At 37.7% G+C, this 21,766-nt stretch overlaps 1 protein-coding gene across 10 annotated transcripts in view; it reads left to right on the forward strand.

Moving 5' to 3' along the window:
* Nucleotides 1-15,463, forward strand: part of ZBTB44 (zinc finger and BTB domain containing 44) — an 87,807-nt gene extending 72,344 nt beyond the window's left edge. For 5 of the 10 annotated variants that reach the window (XM_032284961.1, XM_032284969.1, XM_032284963.1 and 2 more), the window contains 3 exons: nucleotides 3,566-3,729; nucleotides 5,073-5,373; nucleotides 7,903-13,894. In XM_032284961.1, coding sequence (XP_032140852.1) covers nucleotides 3,566-3,729; nucleotides 5,073-5,373; nucleotides 7,903-8,185 — 748 coding nt within the window. In that variant the 3' untranslated portion in view covers nucleotides 8,186-13,894. Of the gene's footprint in view, nucleotides 1-3,565; nucleotides 3,730-5,072; nucleotides 5,374-7,902 lie in introns of all 10 variants that reach the window. The other 5 variants (XM_032284967.1, XM_032284962.1, XM_032284966.1 and 2 more) reach the window with 5 other exon arrangements.
* The last annotated feature ends 6,303 nt before the right edge of the window (nucleotides 15,464-21,766 follow it).

A 21,766-nucleotide genomic window follows, 5' to 3' on the forward strand; every position in this document is an offset into this window, starting at 1 on the left:
GTGGGAGACTAAGTCTCTTTATAAGTCTTATATATCTGGGTATTCCTGTATTGGGTGCGTATATATTTAGGATCTTTAGCTCTTCTTGTTGCATTGATCCTTTTATCATTATGTAATATCCTTGTTTGCTTCTTTTGATCTTTGTTGTTTTAAAGCAACTTCTGCTTTTTATTTATTTATTTATTTTTGCTCTCCATTTGGTTGGTAAATCTTTCTCCATCCCTTTGTTTTGAGTCTTTGTGTATCCTTGCATGTGAGATGGGTCTGGATGCAGCATACCGATGGGTTTTGGCTTTTTTTTTGCCTGTCTGTGTCTTTGGATTGGGGATTTAGTTGATTTAAATTTAGAATTAATAATAATATATGTGAGTTTAATACTGCCATTTAATGTTAGCTGGCTGCTTTGCCTATTACTTGATGTAAATTCTTGATTATGTTGATGCTCTTTATTTTTTGGTATTTTTTAGAAAGGCTGATACTGGTTGTTCCTTTCTCTGTGTAGTGGTTCTTTCAGAAGCTCTTGTAAAGCAGGCCTGGTGGTGATGAAATCTCTGAGTGCTTGCTTGTTCACAAAAGATTTTATTTTTCCTTCGCTTATGAAACTTAGTTTGGCTGGATGTAAAATTCTGGGTTGAAAGTTCTTTTCTTTAAGGATGTTGAATGTTGGTCCCCACTGTCTTCTAGCCTGTAGGGTTTCTGCTGAGAGATCTGCTGTGAGTCTGATAGGCTTCCCTTTATCGGTAACCTGACCTTTCTTTCTGGCTGCCCTCAGTATTTTCTCCTTCATTTCAACCCTGGTGAATCTGGCGATTATGTGCCTTGAGGTTGGTCTTCTTGAGGAATATCTTTGTGGTGTTCTCTGTATTACCTGGAGTTGAATATTGTCCTCCCTTGCTAGATGGGGAAAGTTTTCCTGAATAATATCCTGAAGCGTATTTTCCAGCTTGGATTGGTTCTCTTCATCACATTCAGGTACACCTATCAAGCATAGATTAGGTCTTTTCACATAGTCCCATATTTCTTGGAGACTTTGCTTGTTCCTTTTTATCCTTTTTTCTCTAATCTTGTCTTCTCGTTTTATTTCATTAAGTTGGTCTTCGACTTCTGATATCTTTTCTTCTGCTTGATCGATTCGGCTGTTAAAACTTGTGCATAGTTCGCGAAGTTCTCGTGTTGTGTTTGTCAGCTCCATTCACTTATATTCCTCTCTAAATTGTGTATTGTTGTTAACATTTCGTCAATCCTTTTTTCAAAATTCTTAGTTTCTTTGCGTTGGGTTAGAACAAGTTCTTTTAATTCACAGAAGTTTCTTACCATCCACCTTTTGAAGCCTACTTCTGTTAATGGAACACACTCGTTCTCCATCAGGCCTTGTTCCATTGCTGATGAGGAACTGTGATCCCCTGTAGAGGGAGAGGCGTTCTGATTTTGGGTATTCTCAGCCTTTTTAGGCTGTTTTCTTCCCTTCTTTATAGATTTATCCATCTGTGGTCTTTATAATTACCATCTTTATAATTGGGTCTCTGAGTGGACGTCCAACTTGTTGATTCCCAGTGCTAAAATCTGAGCAATCCAGTGCACCGGCCAAAACAGCGGTGTTATGATTGATGGTGCTTTTCTGACACTGCACCAAGAACCGCCGCACCAAGGCAGCGGCAAAACCACCTAGACGGCCACAAGAGTCGCGCTGGCGACCCATGGGGCTCCTCCGCTGGGAATCTCCTGGTGCGTGAGCAACAAAAATTCATCTGAAAGTGTGGTGCCCTCTTGTTCTCTGCGCTTTCACTGGGAGCTACATTCCCGAGCTGCTAGTGATCGGCCATCTTGGATCTCTCTCCTATGTCACTGTTTTAAGCTATAGATTCTTAACATTCTTTATTCAAATACCTAAAATCTATAGTCCTTGCTATGCCTTAGAGCTCTACATGAGACGACTTCTGCCAAACTCCTTTCAGACCATTCTCCCCCTTACACTACATTCTAGCCTCATAGATCTTCTTTCATAGTTCCTGGAGTACTGCCTTTGGGCCATTCTGTCACTTTAGGACCTTTGCCAGAAAAGCTTTCTCTCCCATTTTTCACATTGTTGGCTCTAGATTCTTGACCTTCAGATTACTGTCTTGGTATCGGTTCTCAAGGAGACTTTTCCTGACCACCAGTCTCAAGCAGCACCCAATCACTCTTAAATCCTTCTAATTTAATTATCTGCTCTGATAATTTCCTTGATTATTATCTGTGTCTCACCCACTGAATGTAGACTCTACAGAATGATTACATTCTTCCTCAGAGAAGGTCCAGGACGATCTTAAAAACGGTATTTGTTGAAAACTTGAAGGATTCAGGGGACTCAAACCAGGTTCATTTTTCTTGGATAGCTAAACCTAGTAGGGAGGTTATGAACTGGAATCGTTTGAATGGATTAATGAAAGCATAAACAGCAATGTGCCTAGTCTCCTTAATTTCAGGTATTAATCAGGTTGTTTGTTCTGTGTTAGATACTGTGCTGCATGGTAGAAATTTAGAGATGAAATATGCAGCCCCTTTCCTTAAGGAGCTCAATCGATTTTGGAGGAAGGATAAGGATTGAAGGTAGACAAACAGATCATCATAAGTGATCTGCAGAGCTCTGTTGCCCTGCATAGGAGGATGCCTACCTAAACCACTGATAAGTCAAAGAAGGCTTCCAGGAGGAGCATGTGACTTCCTAGCTACATTTCGTAAAATGAGTAGGTGTATGGTATAGGGTATGTTTGGGGAGTATGACAAGAAATGAGGCTAGAAAAGCATAGAAAGTTCATATCATGAGGAATCATCTATACCTTGCAAAAGGGTTTGATTTTATTCTGAAGATAACAGCCATTGTAGAACTTTAGACAAGGGACTGATTTGATCAGAACACTATGATGCAGTGAAAGGATGGATTAGAGGAGTGTGGAGCTAAATGGAGAGAGTTATTAATTCAGGCTTGTATTAATGAAGGCCTAAATTTCAGAAGTGGTTAGAAGAAAAGGATTGTTAAGATTAAGGACATTTAAGGTAAAATAGTTGATATGTTCTGTGGTCGTGTGTCCATGTTTAACCAAGATAGGCATTCTGGGCCGGGCGCGGTGGCTCACACCCGTAATCTCAGCACTTTGGGAGGCCAAGGTGGGCAGATCACCTGAGGTCAGCAGTTTGAGACCAGCCTGGTCAGTATAGTGAAAACTTGTCTCTAATAAAATACAAAAATTAGCCGGGTATAGTGGCACATGCCTATAATCCCAACTATGAGGGAGACTAAAGCAGGAGAATCACTTGAGCCTGGGAGGCGGAGATTGCACCAAGATCACACCACTGCACTCCATCCTGGGTGACAGAGCGCGACTCTGTCTCAAAAAAACAAAAGCGTTCTGGACTGTAACTTTATTTTTCATGTTGTTAAAGTAAAATTTGCAATCTAACAGTTAAACTGTTTCAAAAAGTCTTTTAAGTGTTTTATCTTTTTTTATTTAAAATTGACCTATAGCAGTGTTTATTCAGTTTAAAAATCAGAGCCTGGTTGCCTTCTTTGGTCTGTTTTTTTTAGATTGGAAAATGTTCAGTATCCCTACCAACTCTACATTGCTCCTTCTACCAGCAGTACAGAACGACCAAGTCCAAATGGTCCAGACAGACCTTTTCAGTGTCCAACCTGCGGGGTGCGATTCACCCGTATTCAGAACCTAAAACAGCACATGCTCATCCACTCAGGTAATGTCACCTTCCCTGTTGTTGCATAAGTAAACATTCTGAAACATTTTATTTTGGAGTCCCAGTTAAAATAGAAAACAGGTGCTTCTGAGTTTAAAAAAGAAAAAAAACTCTGGGAAATCAAATGAAAACAGAATAGCTAAGGTTTATTGCTGAAATGGTGCAGTGTCAGAAAGTTGTTTGCCATGGGTGTTAAGTATTCTGATTGAAAGAACCTAAGGTGATATGGAGTGAGTAATTTGTAAATAAAAAGACATATTAGGTGTGCACATAGAGGTGAGATAAACAAGTGCAAACAGAGATGGTAAAGCAAATAAGGTTAAAAGGGTCAATGTGGGTGTTCTTTGTGCTGTTTTTCTTATAACGTCTCTGTAAGTTTGAAATTATTCCCAAATAAAAGGTGTGTTTAAAATATATTTTCTTGCTGATTTACTTTCAATTCTACAGCCTCAAATCTCCGTGTTCCCTGATGAGTCAGCTTTGTAGTTTGTATACATTTTTAAAACGTAAGAGAGATTTTGGATAGATGAATAGAAGGGATTTGAAACTTTAGTTCAATAATCACATAAAGGCAACAGGATTCTTGTGGGTAAAACACTGACCTCTGATGAGTAAGAGGTCTTTGCTGCTGTTTTCAGCTGTGTGAGTTATTATCTCACTTCCCTCTTCTGTAGCTAGGTCTTATAGTCCCTGGCCTAGCACCAATTCTCTGTGACTTTGTTCAATCAGCAGATTGTGTTTTGAAAGGTTTTAAAATTTTTTCCCCAAAAAACTGTGATAATGAATTTGAGGAGACTATTAATATACTTTATAACTTATTTATTTCTAGCAATATTACATCAGATTACCCCCAAAAAAGCATTATATCAAATGATGGTTCTGTCTTGCTCATTACATTCAGAGATGTTGGAAGTGTTCTTTCTTCTTCTCGTTTCTCTGTGAGATAGGGAACAGAGAGTAGGTCCTGATGATTTTCACATCTTTTCAAACAAACCTTTCTAATGAAATGAAATAATACATGCTGTTACATGGAGATTTGGGTTCTGTCTACATACTGTAGTTAAATTGTGTTTCGAAGTTAGTAAAATAGATGATTTAGAAAAGTATTCAAAAATCATCTTCAGTAGACATTACCTAGTTTGCCTCCCCTGCTGCCTTTTTTTCTTTTCATTTTTAAGCACTTTTCAAATTCTGCACATTTTCAAATTAGAATATGTTTTTGCTGGTAATTTTTGTCTTTTCAAATGATCTGTTGCTACAGAAATAAAATTAACAGATTTGTAAGGTTTATGACTTTTCAGTTTAATTTTTGTTTTTAGATTATATTTTGTTTTTCTTTATAGGAATTAAACCATTTCAGTGTGACCGCTGTGGGAAAAAGTTCACCAGGGCTTACTCGCTAAAGATGCATCGCCTAAAGCATGAAGGTAAACGCTGTTTCCGGTGCCAGATATGTAGTGCCACTTTCACTTCCTTCGGGGAATATAAACACCACATGAGGGTTTCCCGGCACATTATCCGCAAGCCTCGGATTTACGAGTGCAAAACATGTGGCGCCATGTTCACCAACTCTGGAAATTTAATCGTGCACCTGAGGAGTCTGAACCATGAAGCATCAGAGCTAGCAAACTACTTCCAGAGCAGGTGAGGTGCACAACGAAAACCCAACCAGGAAAACTGCTTTCTAAACTCTCTTTTCCTGCTTTTAGGGCAGCCTGCTGTGTTTTTACATCAGGTTGCCAGCTAGTCAGTCACATTCGTTATAAATCCCCACTATTCATACTCTAAACTCCTGATCTGATAAAATTTTGCTGAGTCTTCTAAGTATATAAAATTATAAATATTTTATAGTTGGTATTAAAAATATTTTCCTGTAGAAATAGACTACTTGTCCTCTTGAGAGATTTTTTAAATAATATAAGGTTTAAGTAATTCTGTAATGGATCTTTAATAGATCTTATTGGAAATTTTACCATGTCAGATGATACTTAGTGATACTGGATTACTTCAGACTCTAGACGTTAGTAAAATTCTTGACCACTTCTATTTAAAAAAATCTATATAAAGGAATATCCATTGGCCAGTAAGAAAAGTTTCAACAGTAACTATAATGGGTGTGATGGTTTAGATTTCATGAAGTCATTCCTGTTTTCATTCAGTTTAGAGTTCTATTTTTTTATAATAGAATTACCTTTCTGATATATAGCACATCCAAGGAAATCAGGCTCTAGTTCTAGTTCTGCCACTGACTGCTGTTGATTAAACATGTCACTTTACAGGTGAAAAAGCTTGAAATTTAGAGAAAATGTAAGCTTTAAACTATGGTTTCTAAGTTCTCCTCTAGATATAAAACTGTTGTTTTAAATCATTTATAAGAATTATACTTCTGTAGGAATCCTTAGTTTCTCATAAAATGAAATTTTTACAAATCTTTTACCTTTTTTTTTTTTGAGACAGAGTCTCACTCTATCCCCCAGGCTGGAATGCAGTGGCACAATTTCGTCTTACGACAACCTCAGCCTCCTGAATAACCTGGATTACAGGCACCCACCACCACACCTAGCTAATTTTTGTATTTTTAGTCAAGATGTGGTTTCACCATGTTGGCCAGTTTAGTCTTGAACTCCTGACCTCAAGTGGTCCGCCCACCTTAGCCTCTCAAAGTGCTGGGATAACAGGTGTGAGCCACCATGCCCAGGCCAATTCTTTACATTTTTAATACCTTTATTTTTAAAACCTTTTAATTTTTTAATTGAATACATGGGGTCTTGCATTGTTGCCTAGGCTGGAGTGCAGTGGCTATTCACAGGCACAATCATAGTGCACTCCTGGGGTCAAGCAGTTCTCCTGCTGGGCTACCACACCTGACTTAAAACCTTATTATTTTTATCTATTTATTTTTTTGTGGAACAAAATATCCGCTTGATATCCAAAAAACCTTATTTTTAAACAAATTCCAAATTATTCCTGCATAGATTTTGTTTTTCTCCTCAAATCAAACATTCATTTTATTTAATGCAGTCATCTCTAATTCTGAATGTGTGGTTGCCATCTCACTAAACCTTAGATTATACATAATCATATTAAACATAATTTGCTTGGGACTAAAATAGTGTTCCTGTTAACTACTCCTGTTATCTTTAGCTTCCCTATACAGAACCCTGTATTCTCCACTCTTCTCTAACACCTGAAGTCTTCTTAGAAAATATAACATAGGGCATTCTAAATTGCTTTCCAGATGAACAGATTTTAATTTTTTATTAATACTGAACAATAAAATTATAAAATAAACTTATCAAGTCTAACTACATATATTATTGACAATATTGGTATAATGAAATTTTCAGTTCAGTAATAAGATTTAAATAATGCCTCTAAGATAAGAGTTATTTTACATGCTTGGTTTCAACTACCAAAACATGCTTATAAGTAGAAAATTTAGGAAATACAGAAAAGTATAAGGAAGAAATTTAAAATCTTTTCTGATCTCATTATTTAAGGAAAATAGCCACTGTTTTAGTATATTTTACTGTCCATGTTTTCTGTGGGTATCAATAATTAAATACTTTTTGAGGATTAACACATAGCCAATCTCAAGGCATTCATTTCCAAATTCTGATTCAAAGATAATTTATTTTCATATACCAAATGTAATAGCAAGATACACATACATTATTTTCTACATTTCACAACTCTGTATAGTAGATTATGTATCAGGTCACTTATGCATAAGGACTTAATTTCTTAACTAATGTCAAGTTTAATAATATAAAGCTAGGTTTATATGTCTATTACTCAGTATATAATCAAGAAAAGTTAAGCATTAAAGTTACTCAGATGATCTTTGTTTAAGTGAGCATCCTACATTTGTTTTGTAGATGGAAACTCCTCTACATAGAACAAGAAAGGTGGTAGGGTGTCCAGAGGTATAATAAAAGTGATAATCTGATGTATTGGTGGTAGGGGAGATTGATACATTTTGGTTTTACTGGATGTTTTGGTTCATATTTAGGAAAGTTTATAAGTTGAAAGTTCCTGAGTTTTAATCTTCACTGAAGAATTAGTGAAATGAAAAGTCCCAATTTTGTTGTATAAATCAGAGCTTTTTATTGTTGCTTATCCATTACTGTTTTGAAAATTAATTCCGTATTTCATCCTTTGCCTCTTATCTAGTGATTTCCTAGTGCCGGACTACTTAAACCAGGAACAAGAAGAGACCCTTGTTCAATATGATCTTGGAGAACACGGTTTTGAAAGCAACTCCTCTGTTCAAATGCCTGTAATTTCACAGGTCTCCTCGACCCAGAATTGTGAAAGCACTTTTCCCTTGGGGTCTCTTGGTGGGCTGGCAGAAAAAGAGGAAGAAGTGCCCGAGCAGCCAAAGACCAGTGCTTGTGCCGAGGCAACCAGAGATGACCCCCCAAAGTCAGAGCTGTCTTCTATAACTATTGAGTAATTTTGTGATTTGGCTTCATTTTTGTTTTTTGGAAAGTGCCTGTGCTTGGTCTTGTACATTTAAATTAAATTTAATTTTTTAAACAAAAAAAGCTGGGCAGCAGGGGAGGGGGAGATTGGGAAAGAATTTCCCTTTTTACTTTCTGAGCCCTGAAACTAATTTTATTTTTCATAAATGAGAGATTGCTTCTGTAAGTACATAATAACATGATATTGAAACAGAAACTACGAGACTTAAGGAGAACTGGTTGACTTAAAACATTCATACACCAGTTTCCTCCATTGTTAAAAGTAGGCTAACAACACATCATTAGCTAGAGAGGAAATCAGATGATTATTGACCTTCTTGAGATGAAAAAGTACACAAGAAACTACTAAACAGTTTGACAAATGGCCTGAATAGATACTTACTGCTGTACACAGAATGTTGTATAATATTTTGTAAAGCCTGTTGTTTCTGGAAGTATTTATGGTAAGCTTTCTTAAAAATTATTAGGGTAAATACTTCCGAAATCCAGCATACTTTTTTCTTTAAAGCCTTGTCATTTCTATTATGTTTTTCCTGGTGAAATTTTGGTACTGCAGTGGGCATTCTCTGTACCTTTATAGTACCACTCCAAAGGCAAAGAACTATGATTGACAACGGTCAAGCTGTGGATGAAATGACCAGGAATGGAGAGTGAAGTATGTAAATCTCAGCTTCATAGGAACTTTTCATATTGCTTTTCTGACTAAAATTGCTGTTTACCTGGTCTCTGAATGTTAACGTCTAATTTAAGTCATTGCCCAAATCAGTTAATCAGTTTTCCTCTTGCCCCATCAATATGTTCTCTTCTCTTGCATATATTGGCCTGCTGCCATATAAATTAAAATGTTAGAGATATTCTATATTTTACATATAGGTTTATGTATTGTTGGGGATGTTTTTGTTGTGCTCTTTTGGATGTAATAAAGAATTCTCTGTTGAGGCTATATTCTATTTTTTCCTTTTTTTTTTTTTTTTAAAGAGGGTGGCATCTCACTCTGTTGCTCAGGCTGGAAGTGTAGTGGCTCAGTCATAGCTCACTGCAGATTCAAACTCCTGGGCTCAGGCGATTCTCCTGCCTCAGCCTCTTGAGTAGCTAGAATTATAGGCATGCTCCACCACACCTGGCTAATTTTATTTTTATTTTTTATAGAGATGAGATCTCACTATGCTGCCCAGGCTGGTCTTGAACTCCTAGGCGAAGTGATCCTCCTCCCTTGGCCTCCCAAACTGCTAGGATCACTGCAGCTGGCCAAGGCTACATTCTTAACCCAACTAGATTGTTTACCAAATCCCATATGACAGCAATACATTGTCCTTACATATTTTTAGACATTGCAAAGTTATTAAAAGCAATTACTATAGTTTTTACACAATGTAGGCAACAATGTAAAAGATGAGAATAGGCTGTAAGATTTTCATCTATGACTCATAAATCTGGGAGAAAAAATTGTTAATACTAATGAGAAACTGAAAACCTTACAGCAATGAATATTGCCATTTCTGCTGCTAAAAATATGAAATTTTTTGGTGTGTAGTTGAAATTTTTATGATTCTCTAGACTTGGGTATACTTTTTATCTGGTGCCATTAAAGCATCTCCAATATTTATCCTAAATATTTGTAAGTCCGTGAACAGTGAACATTTGAATAAGTTTCTGTGTAGATACCCAAAGTTTAATAATTATGAGACCACCTGATTTGATTAGAAAAGAGACAGAAAATACAGCTCTTTAGTCAACACAAGATCTGAATTTTGTTCAGGTTCTAGACCATACTAAATGTATATATTTTTAATTAAAGTGATTTGTTTCAGTTTTAGAAATTGGCTAATTCTGTAATTTTTTCCCAAAAAAAAAAAAGGAAAAGGAAATTACATTTTTTTAGGATTGTTTTAGGTTAAGATTGTCTCTGCCCATATTCTGCAGTCCTTGTTTTCAGCTCTTTACCCCACTCATGGACTTGTTTTTACCCATTTGCTCTCAAACATAGGTGTGTTACCTTCAGGAGAATCAACATACACAGGTTATGATAGGCTTCCACCATTTATGCTTCTTTACTGATGGGTTGAATTACTTTCTGCAGCAAACTGTAATACTTCATATAATACTGCTGTTTCTCAACTGGAAAGGTCAGGAATTTTTATTTTAATGTCACATTGTGGTCTTTGAAAACTGTCGTGCCTACCAATAGATAAATCTCAAAATTAATTTTAAAATCCATATTGACAAGAATAGGTAAAATTATAATCAGGAATTATTGTTACTCTTAGTTGCAAGAGGTTATTTGTTTTTGAAAGAGCAAGACGAAAGGGGGGGGAAGGAAAGAAGAATAAAGAAGATAAATGTATAACAATTGTTTGCAGATTTATTGGTTACAAGTGTTTTGTTTTTTAGCTCATTCCCTACCTTGAAAACTTTACATTAAGAGAGCCAAGCACAATTTTGGTAGTTGTAAGATACTCTGTTTTCTCAGAATGAAGGATTACCCATCACTGGGTATTCTTTCCCAAGTGGAAATTTTAGATTTTCATTGGTAATTATAAATGGCCAGGTTTTATGGGAAATCTAAAAATACTGTAAAAATGCAGATCTGGTTAGTTGTCTCTTGCCCAGATCTTACCAATACCAGTAACTAACCAGTACTTAACATAAAATGATACAAAGGCCTTTTTCTATTTCAGTGAGAGTCTACATTTTTCTTGATATATGTACTTTAAGGATACTGGATCTGTTTTATGAAACAAATTTGCAAGGGATAATTGTATATATAGTGGTATTTAGATTTATTTCAAATTCATCTTAGAAAGGGATGCCTAGATGCATAATTTTTACCAGGACATATTGAAAATATTGCAAAGAGCCAGCTATATTATCCCATTCATTAGAAATTACAAGTGTAACTAAACATAAATATTCCAGTTTAGAGTACTTAAACATAGCTATCTTTCTTAAGGCCAGGAAGGTAACTTTGTGGTATCTAAAGGGCTTAAATTTCAGAATGCAGAATAAGTTGCCTTTTTAAAACCAAGCATTTTATACAAGAGCTTTTATTTTCACTTTTTTAACTACCAAATAGGTATGATGTACTTTAGAAGTAAACAAAGATGTTCACCCATGATAATAGATGTTAAAGCTCCTGCAGTTCTCTTCATAAAGGGTATATTCTAATAGTGGAAGCATCTAGCATGTCAGTGGTTTCATCTAATTCAGAAGCAAAGGGATTAATATTGGTCTTTTTTTTTTTTTTGGCATTTTAAGTTTTATATAAATGGATGCAGATGGAGATTATCACCCACAAATATATTTAAATAGATTTTTCTTAATTTGAATTTCAGGTAATCTTTTTATTTCAAGTAATTAGTTATGCATTGAGTTACATTGCCAGTTTTGTTTTTTTAAGTTCTCAATTTCAGTAAGACAAAATATACTAAAACGTTTAAATAGCCTCATTCAGTCTTGCATTTTGACATTTCAACAACCATTCTGGCTTATAGTAATTAGGTCCCCTGTTATGACACATGCCCTTTAGTCTTAAAAACTAGCAAAAAACCTTTCATTTTGTTAAAATACTTTACCAAATGAAATAAACTAGTCAACACATCTAATGTCCATAATTATTGGTAACTTAACCAGTAGGCTGGTTCAGGAGACTCTCCAGGTTAAGAATGGTTCCCTTGGGAGCCTTTGGAAGCTGTATTAAATCTTTCAGTCTTTTCTTCTTTTATTCTTTTCATCTAAACAGAGGCCAGTTATCTATTTTAGCAGCTTTTGCCTTGAAGATTCTCAGATTATGTTTTTAGTCCCTTTTAGCTTTAATAGTCCTTGAAAAATACATTACTATATAATACAATGGCAATTCTATAACAGAATTGTTTTTATTACTTGAAGAATGAATAATCCTAAAATTTTAATATTTCAACTGAAAGAAGTTTGAGATTTGTGGAATTGATGAACAAAAGAATTAGAAACTTTTTACTGTTTCACTCATCTGCAAAGTATGAAGTTGTATTTCTGAAATATACATCCAAGTGAACGAGAATTTAAAATTTTCTCAATATTATTAACATATTAACTGGGGGAAAAAAGCTAGTGTGAAGTTTACAGTTAGAAGAAACAGACCCAAAGTTGCCAAAGGGTAATAAATAAATGTAGTTTTCACTGTAAGTTATTAATGTGAGATGCTTTATTTGTAATATATTTAGATTTTGAAGGTTATTGAGAGACAAATGTATAAAAGCTAAATTTTCTTTTCTGAAGCAGCAGAACAAAATTGGGATAACAAGGAAGCTCTATTGTGGCAAACATGTCTATGAGGAATATTATTCTCCCACAGGCTTTAAACTCAAATCATGAACATTTAAATTCAGTTGTTCCTTATTTTGTCTATACCCATTTTTATCTTTCAGTGTCATTTTTGCTTGACAGAATATAGAGTATTTTTATTTGGAAAGTCCTCAGCAAGATGAATTAGCCAAAAGCAATAATGGTTCAGATTAAACAACAAAGTGGAATTGATCCAATCCCCAGGCTCAACTAAGGAACAGTCGCTCTCTGGATGTTTCATTTTAGACTATGGATAAGTTGAGATGTTGTAATATTTATGGGGGGATTAAGCCTATGTCAGTTATGGGATGAAGACTTGCACTAGTACCATCAGTAGTTATACTTCTTAAAAAACTTTTTACTAAACTGATACAGTTAGATATTTCCACTCTATCATGATTATATTTTTTTGACAGAAAAAAACTGTTCCGTGTTTTTATAAATAGTCTCTGCAGAGATTTCAGATGATGTTATTGGTATCTTGGTTTGGCAGTATCCAAAAAATTGAGATTGCTTTTAAAGTGTTTGTGCTACTTTTAGTTAAGTAAACCCCCACTGTATAAGACCCAGGCCGATTCCAACTAATACCAAGGTTTCTATGTGCATGATAGTTTACAAAGAACTTAAGAGTAAAGACTATGGATTTAAAACAAAAACTTTTTTAAATAAATTTGTTTAACTTTAAAATTTTTAGTTTTTGTTTGAAGTACCTGGTTTATAAAGTCAAATTCTTGTATTATTTCCTTTCTCTTTTAAATTGACGAATTTTGTTGATTAAGCTTAAAGTCCCGGGCACAATTGTGATGATACACTCATAAAATTGCTGCCTAGTGGTTTGAGGAGCTCCAGTGTCATGACTTTTGTTAAATTGCCTTTGTTTACCTACATTCAGTCAAACAGATGAAAAATCATCCCCTAAATGAATGTTGAGGTTACCAAAGTACATCATCTGCTGAGGAAGGATAAATCTTCCTGCTTTAAGGGAGCCCTGTTGTCTCCTCTTAAAACACATTGTTTCCCTTGGTATTAGTGGAAGCTGTGTTCAAGATGGGAAGTCTTTACGCAGTTCTTAGAAACACCTGCTTTCTAAAGAGAGCCTTTTCTAGGATTAGCTTATGTGTGTTCTCTAGGAGATTTTTTATTTCAGTTACCAATTTAATTTTCAACTTGACAGATGCTATGTAAAGTCTCTCATACTGAGAGTAGTCCATTAAATTTTTGAAAGTTGCACTGTTTTTCAGCTTTCAGGTACCTGAAATGAATGACATCAGGTATTTGGAAGGAGTAAGGTCACAAACTTTATTCATTTTCTTCCTTGTACAAAGTGATGACTTCTAATGCTTATATCTCAAGGTATTTTTTAAAAAAGCAACAGTCCCTAATAGAGTAAAATTTGATTTTGGTTCAAGTTCCCAATAATATATTTAATGTTTCTGTTATTACTGGTGCCTCCTGTTGCATCAGATAGAGATTGCCTGCCTCTTTATAGGGCACCCTGTGGCACCTTGTGTCCAACTTGGAGGATAGTATATGGCTTCTTTGTGCCTCTACTATCTTTTCAAAAGCCATTTTATAAAGATCCTAGGTAGCCTATTTTAATATTTAAATATATATATTTGTGAAAGAACTTTTAGAACAGACTTTTTTTTTTTACTTTAAAATGTCTGTATTTCCATTTTTAAGAGTAAATTTAATCTTCTCCAGGATTTAGAAATGTCTTTTTTTTTTTTTCCAGAGAAGCATAATGAAAAAGTCAGATTGAGGTAATAGACCAGAAATAAGTGACAGAAGAAACTGTTGTTTGGTTAAAGGAGACAGATTTGAAGGAAAAAATTTTTGATGTAACAAATTTTTTTAAAAATTTTGTTTTTGTTCTGTAATTTCATATTTGCTGCTACAGTAGCTCAATATTTTACAGGGCTAACATAAATCTGGCTCCATTTAAAAACTGGAGTACTTCCTAGTGCAACCAGCCTAGGCGGAAACTGTACACCATGGTCTTCCAGATGGGCGACTGATGGCTTTGTGTAGCTGATGCATGCTTTAATTTTTGCCTGTAGCCCGGCAGCAAAGGAAGTCGGGGTGGGAGGGACTTTTTTACCCTGCCAGTTATAGCATTATGATTTTTTCTGGGTACTGGCATTTTGTGAAACTCTCAAGGGAAGGTGATGCAGGGGAAAAAATGTGAATTAAATTACATAGATGGATGTTCTTCTACTCCTTTCCTAGAACTCGTACAGCTCTTAACTGTGCCAGTCCCCAGTTCACCAGCTTTGTATCCAGTTGTCATCTCATTCAAGTATGGCTTTACTTGGTGACACTGGCCATAGCTAAGTTACTTGGCATGTTTGACTTTTGACAATAACAAAAATGGTTTTAGATTTTGTTTTATTTCCAAAAAATGTATACAATGTCAGAACTTCACATTTTATATACTAGTATCTGGCTATTAGTATTTTACAGGAACCATAGTTCTTGGTGACTACATATATATATATATTTTTGTGACTTTTTGTAAACTAAGTGCCGTTTCAACGTTACAATCATTTTTAGAGTTATTGTAATCAATGTGAATATCATGTTTTTTCAAATCTGTTCTGAGCCTATAGTGTTTGCTTTGTGAACATAAGTGTATTGTATATATTCTGTATAGTTATATTGTACTGAAATATTAGCTTGTTTGATATAAGGAAAATATGTATTGAGTACCTTTTTGCTAGCCTGATTGTTTAATCTTTTTAAAAAAGGTTTAAACTTTTTTTAAAAAAAAATCTTTAAACTGGCCTTTATTACATGGTCACAAATAAAGTTGCAGTTAGGAAAGGGATGGGCAAGGGAAAACTAGTTTTGAGTGTCTTTAGATAGAAACATGAGACTAAGGTTTGGTTTTGTTTTTGTTTTCTCATTAAAATATCTTACGCTTTATGGAATAAAACTTCCTGCTGTTGTTAATTTGTTATTTGCTGGATGGCTGAGGTCATGTGAGTGAGAAAAGGCATCAGAGTAATTCATTACTTAAATAATTATCTGCTTAGAGTGTACAGAGTAGAGAGGATTACATTAGACAGCACATGTCAATTTTTGGTAAAGTAAGAAGCGTAAGTGCAAAGATCTCACAAACAACATACTCCACCTTGGAAGGAGAGTATAAAGGCAGCTAGTTAGAGGAACTCATCCAATCCTAGAGCTGTTGAATCAGGCTCTTGTATAAAGCTAGGTACTCGTGGGTGGGTTGCATCTTTCAAAGTTGCTCTGATTCTTTCTCAAGTCATATTTTATTGACTAGAGACCAATTGGTGCCATTTCAACGATATCTTACCGCCAGGGAGTAAAAAGTAGGTACCTAGTAGGGGAAAACAGCTCATTACATAGGTAATGAATCTATGAGATCCTGAGGAAGGAAAAGTTTTCTAACTTTAGATTCATTGATGTGGATTTTGACCATACTGGTCTTTAGAATGACAGTAACAGGCAAAGAAAATTATTTTATTCACCCCAAGCTAACTGGATCATTTTAGAATTAAGTTCAGAGAGGAAGAGGGTAAATTTTAAGAAGCATACTCTTTCATTCCAATGTGTTGAGCATTTTTAGCAATTTACCGAATCATTCAAGGTCAGAAAATGGGTTCTTCAGTAGCCTTGGCCACAGATGAAGCGTAAAAGTGCAGAATGTAGAATTGGAAACAGATACATCCTTGCCAGCCATGGTGGCTCACACCTGTAATCCCAGCACTTTGGAAGACTGAAGGAGGAGGATCACTTGAGCCCAGGAGTTCAAGACCAGTCTGGACAACATAGGAAGACATCATCTGTACCCAAAAAACAAACAAAAAAAAACACTGGGCTTAGTGACTCACACCTGTAGTCCCAGCTACTCGAGTGGCTGAGGCGGGAGAATTGCCTGAACCTGGAAGGTCAAGACGGCAGTGAGCTGAGATTGCACCACTGCACTCCAGCCTGGTGACAGAGTGAGAACCTTTCAGTTTGCTTTGCATACTTGCATATAAATTATGTACCAGAAAGATTCCTTTCAGAGAATGATAGTAAAAGTAATGACCAAAGATGTGTATCAACTGATAGAGCAGAAATTAGCAGCTGGCTGGGGCTTTTTCTTTTTTGAACAGGAATTTTGATTCTAAGAACTAAACAGAAAGTCAACAAAATCTGCAAACATACCAAAGGTTTAAAGGGGGAGAACTTGCTTGTAACAACATCAAATCCCACAATTTAATGTATGTCTTTTTTGGGGAGTAAACTTCTATACAGATAGAAAAACTAAGACAAGGCGTATTCAATCTAGAAAGTCAGTCCTCTTGAACACATAGATTTATAAATAGGGTTTGAACACCCTTAAACGGAAAGCTATTTTGTTGTTCTCTTAAATTCCAATTCATTTACTTGAATTTTTCTGAAAAATTAAAATGTTTATGTGTATTTTGTAGATAAGAGAGAGGAGCGGCATTAGCATGGTTTTGCAAGGCTTTCTCACATCCTGCGACCTTTCTACCACACCTGTCTAATTTTTTCCATGACTTAACATTTCTGGCTGCCTTTGGCTGGAAGTCATTTATTGAGTGTCTCGTTTACCGGGGACCTTGAAAGTTAGGCTCAGTACCACACACACACCCCTAGTAACGGGCCGGCTCAAATGACTTGCCTTTGATGATTATTACCATCTAGAGACCCTCTGTTGAGAAAGTTGCCTTAGGATGTAACAAGAAAATACTACACCAAATAAATGTTCTGTAGCCTATTTTAAATTGGGGGCTTAGACAGAAATACTCTTTGACAAGTCAACAGTACATATAGTAGGACCTGTATACGTGATAACTTTTGTCCAGGAACAGAATGCTTTGTTGAATGCAAATGACTCAAAAATTAGTAAACGATCCTTTTCAGTTTGTTTTATGGTTCACAAAATGCTAGCACTTTTAGCTATTTGATCTTCAGAAACCCAGTAAGATAAACAGGAAAAGTAGTAACAGATGTGTGAGCCACATTGACGGTGCCCTTCTTGCCCATTACAAAGAGAGAGCCACTAAGAAATCAGGCTGTGAACAGGGCTGGAGTCTCAAGAGTTATTGACTAAGTGGAGTCTCTGGACTCTGCTCCCTCCCAGCACAGTTCCTAGAACAGGAATTGGGGTTCTTTTGTGCATTGGCACTTTGTGAAACCTTTGAGGGAAGGTAATGCTGGAGTGAAATACGAATTCTGCAGGTGGTTTGTATCTAAATTATCTTACAGGAGAGCCATTGTAACTTTTACGGTGGGAAAAGAATTGCTCATGACCATTTTCTAAAGATGTGCACTGTCGGTTTTTTCTCATGTGCTCTTACCTATTTAATACCTCCACAGGGTTATCCTTCCCACCCCTGTTGATAACATTTTCCATTATTTTCTTCATCCCTGCTGCTACTAGCTTAATTCGAGCCTGTGTGGTTTCTGGCCTAATAACAGCACCAGCCTCTGCTGCCATTCCCTCCCTTCAGCTGGGCTTCCTTCCAGTCCATTCTTGGCATTGCTACTGGAGTCATCTGTCTAATCAGGCCACTGCCCTGTGTAAAGCTTCCTGCCCCCCGGCTCCCCTGGACCCGCCCCTCGATCCTTACTCTCCCCTTCTGCCTACCCACGGTTTGTGGTTGACTCACTCCTGTAGATTTTGTTTGGCTTTACCAAACCACTTAGCCACACAGCCTTGCAAAATCTACCTCAGGGTAGTTGTGAGAATCGAGTAACATGTAAAATGTTTAGAACCATGCCTCATGTATTGTGACCACTACAGAAGCCTTGTCTGTTACTACAAGACACTGGCATCACACTTGCCTCTGTCTCCCTCCACTGACTAAATTCTTGAGGTCAGGGAGTATGCCTTTTATTTGTGTGTCCTCTGTAGTACCTGGTACAGAGAACTCAAAAACTGTCGAATAAATGATTAAATGTTGCCAAGAAATGGTCATAAGCTCAATTTATGACAGTGCTTAGCAGTACTTGCCCGGGAACTTTAGGACAGAATACCTAGAATTATTTTCATCATGCCCCCTGATAAGTAGCCTCAACTCTCACTTTAGCAAATGTCTCAGCATCTTCTTTTCTTTTTTTTTTTTTGAGACGGAGTTTTGCTCTTGTTGCCCAGGCCGGAGTGCAATGGTGCAATCTTGGCTCATCACAACCTCCATCTCCCGGGTTCAAGCGATTCTCCTGCCTCAGCCTCCCGAGCAGCTGGGATCACAGGCGTGTGCCACCATGCCCAGCTTATTTTGCATTTTTAGTAGAGACAGGGTTTCTCCATGTTGGTCAGGCTGGTCTCAAACTCCTGACAGGTGATCCACCCGCCTCGGCCTCCCAGAGTGCTGGAATTACAGACTTGAGCCACCATACCCAGCCCTCACTTTTAAATGAAATAAAAGGCTGTAGGAGTTATGAATTAATACTAACTTTAATCCTCAGAACAACTGCTATCAGCCTGGCCAGAATTTCCGCAACGTATTCTTTAGAACACTGGCATCTGCCGTTTTTCTCCCTTTTATCTGGTTTCCTCATCCATCAAGTTCAACATTAAGTATCTCTTTTTGGGGGGTTTGAGGGGATGGAGTCTTGCTCTGTCACCCAGGCTGGAGTGTAGTGGCACAGTGTCGGCTCACTGCAGATTTCATCTCCTGGGTTCAAGTGATTCTCCTGCCTCAGCCTCCCAAGTAGCTGGGATTACAGGTGCTCGCCTCCACGCCTGGCTAATTTTGTATATTTTTGGTAGAGATGGGGTTTCGCCATGTTGGCCAGGCCGGTCCCAAACTCCTGACCTCAAGTGATCTGGCTGCCTCGGCCTCCCAAAGTGCTGGGATTACAGGCGTGAGCCACCACGCCTGGCCTTAAGTATCTCTTCTTAAGGAAGCTTTCCCAGAGCCTTCCCCGCTGCGTTGGGACTTTATATTATGTTCACATGATATCCTGCACTTCTATTACTATGGTAACTGACTATTTAAAAACAGTTGGACTAAACCCCATTACATCAAGTTCCACTAGGACAGTGATCATATCTGTTTTTTGTACCAAGGGGTCCCCAGGCCCAAAGTTGTTTGAATGAAGTCTCTGCCCTTAAGGAGCTTATGGAAGTAAGCAGAAATAAGAATTGCAGAAATACAACTGATAGAAATAACTGATTGCCATAAGAGAAACACCAAAAAGTATACTTTGGAAATCTGAAGAAGAGAGAGACCCGACTGGAGGAGGGAGGGAAGGCAGCATGGCAGAGGTGACACTTGAGCTGGGTCTTCTTGAGAAGAGATGTAGGATTTGTACAGACAAGTGAGGGACAAGGAGATGGCTCCAGGAAGCAATATGCAGCCTCACAGGTTGAGGGAACAGAAGAAGTGTAACTTGCTGAGCCTTGCAGGATCCCTGAGGGGAAGAGTGGAAGAAAACCTTATAAACTAGACCAGCACCAGATCAGAGAAGACCTGAAGAACTGCAGCAGCTGTATTTGGTGGGAATCATCTCACATTTTCAAGCACAGGAACAACATGAGCAGAGCCCTCTCTAGAAAGATGATTAAAAGTAAGATCCCTAGGTTTCAGCAGAACTTCGGGTAAGAACCCAGAAGGGGGTGGGAGTGGGGCTGGAGAGGAAGGGGTGCGTGTTTGTGACATCCGGGCTGAAGGAGACAGAAGTTGGGGAGAGGTGGCCTGATCTTCAGTCCAGGTCTCATCTCTGTGCAGTAGAGAACAGCAGCTGTATTCTACAATGTAGCAACACCAAGTACCTGGCCTGCCTAAATGCTTAGGCAACCTCCCTTTCTTGTTCCTATTTTGAGAGGAAATTTTCCAAGAGAGAATGAAGCAAGAATTAGACCAAGTTCAAGATGGGCTTCAGAATTAGGCTAAAGAAGAGATTCCCACCCCCTATTGTAGTCATGCAAATTAAGTCATCTAGCTGGTTATTTAGCTATTAAGTTACTAACTCTCCAACAGAATGTAACTTCCACTAAACCAGGTTGATGTGGTGAGCGCTCCAAAGACATTTCTCACGTGCAGTTTCTGCTGCCTACCATTCCTCCTTATTTCCATCTGTGAGCATTGAATGACTCATACGAGACATTGCAGATAAAGCAGTGAACAGAACAACAGAAATCCTGCCCTCCTGGAGTTTATAGTCTTGGTGAAGGTTGGGTATGATCAACAACAAAGATAAGCAGTGTGGTTAGGTGGTACTAAGGGCTAAGGAGAAAAATCAAAGTGGGGAGAAAGCATTGGTGGCCCGGTGAGGAAGTGACAGTTGAGTCTAAAGGCCCAGTGAGGAAAGAGGCTGCAGGCAAGGGGAGCGGCTGGTGTGAGGCCTGGGAAGAAGCCAAAATAGAACAGGCAGTGCCAGAGAGATTAAAACATGACGCATCAGAGGAGCTGGGAGTGGAGGAGGCTTGTTTCCAGGCCTAATAGATGGCTTTTCTGAGGCCAGGTGCAGTGGCTCACACCTTGTAATCCCAGCACTTTGGGGGGCCAAGGCGGGTGGATCACCTGAGGTCAGGAGTTTAAGACCAGCCTGGCCAACATAAATACAAAAAAATATTAGCTGGGCATGGTGGTGAGCACCTGTAATCCCAGCTACTCGGGAGGCTGAGGCAGGAGAATCACATGACCTGGGAGGCAGATGGCCTTTCTGGACAGTCAAAGGAAGCCTGTTTCCCCAACACAAGCCAAGGAGCCTGTGGCTCTGAGCTAGAGCCAGGTGCTCACAGCACTTGTCAACTTTAATTTTTTAAAAAGCAGAGTTCATTCTCCATACCCAAATTTTTATCATCTATGGGAATTAAAATGCCGTTTGAAAGTCCTCTACATGTCAGATCCCCAACCACAGAGGGACTGGCTGACCACACAGCTACTCCTGCGTGTGCCAACCCCAGAACGTGCTTCACAGGCATGTACTATGTGTTCATTCAATAGATTAAAAATGGCTTTCATAAGAGCACTTAACTGCCCTGGAGAAGGCCAGGGTAAGGGATGAGATTTAAACAGCGGCAATGTGCATTTGCACTGATTCATCCACTGGTGCCCAATATGTGCCAGTATGTTCGTGTTTGATTTCTCTCCAGAGCTAGAGTTCCACAGAACCCTGCCCCCACACTTACCTTTGAGAATTCCAATCCACTACATAGATACAGGCTGGCAGACATGGCAGGGGTTTCCTTGTGGTCTCAAGAGAAAGACTGGCACAGATTAGTTTCAGAGGAAGAGTTGGTTCTA

This window comes from Sapajus apella, unplaced genomic scaffold (assembly GCF_009761245.1).
Source record: "Sapajus apella isolate SASKATOON/1434 unplaced genomic scaffold, GSC_monkey_1.0 scaffold16, whole genome shotgun sequence".
Classification (NCBI taxonomy): Eukaryota; Metazoa; Chordata; class Mammalia; order Primates; family Cebidae; genus Sapajus; species Sapajus apella.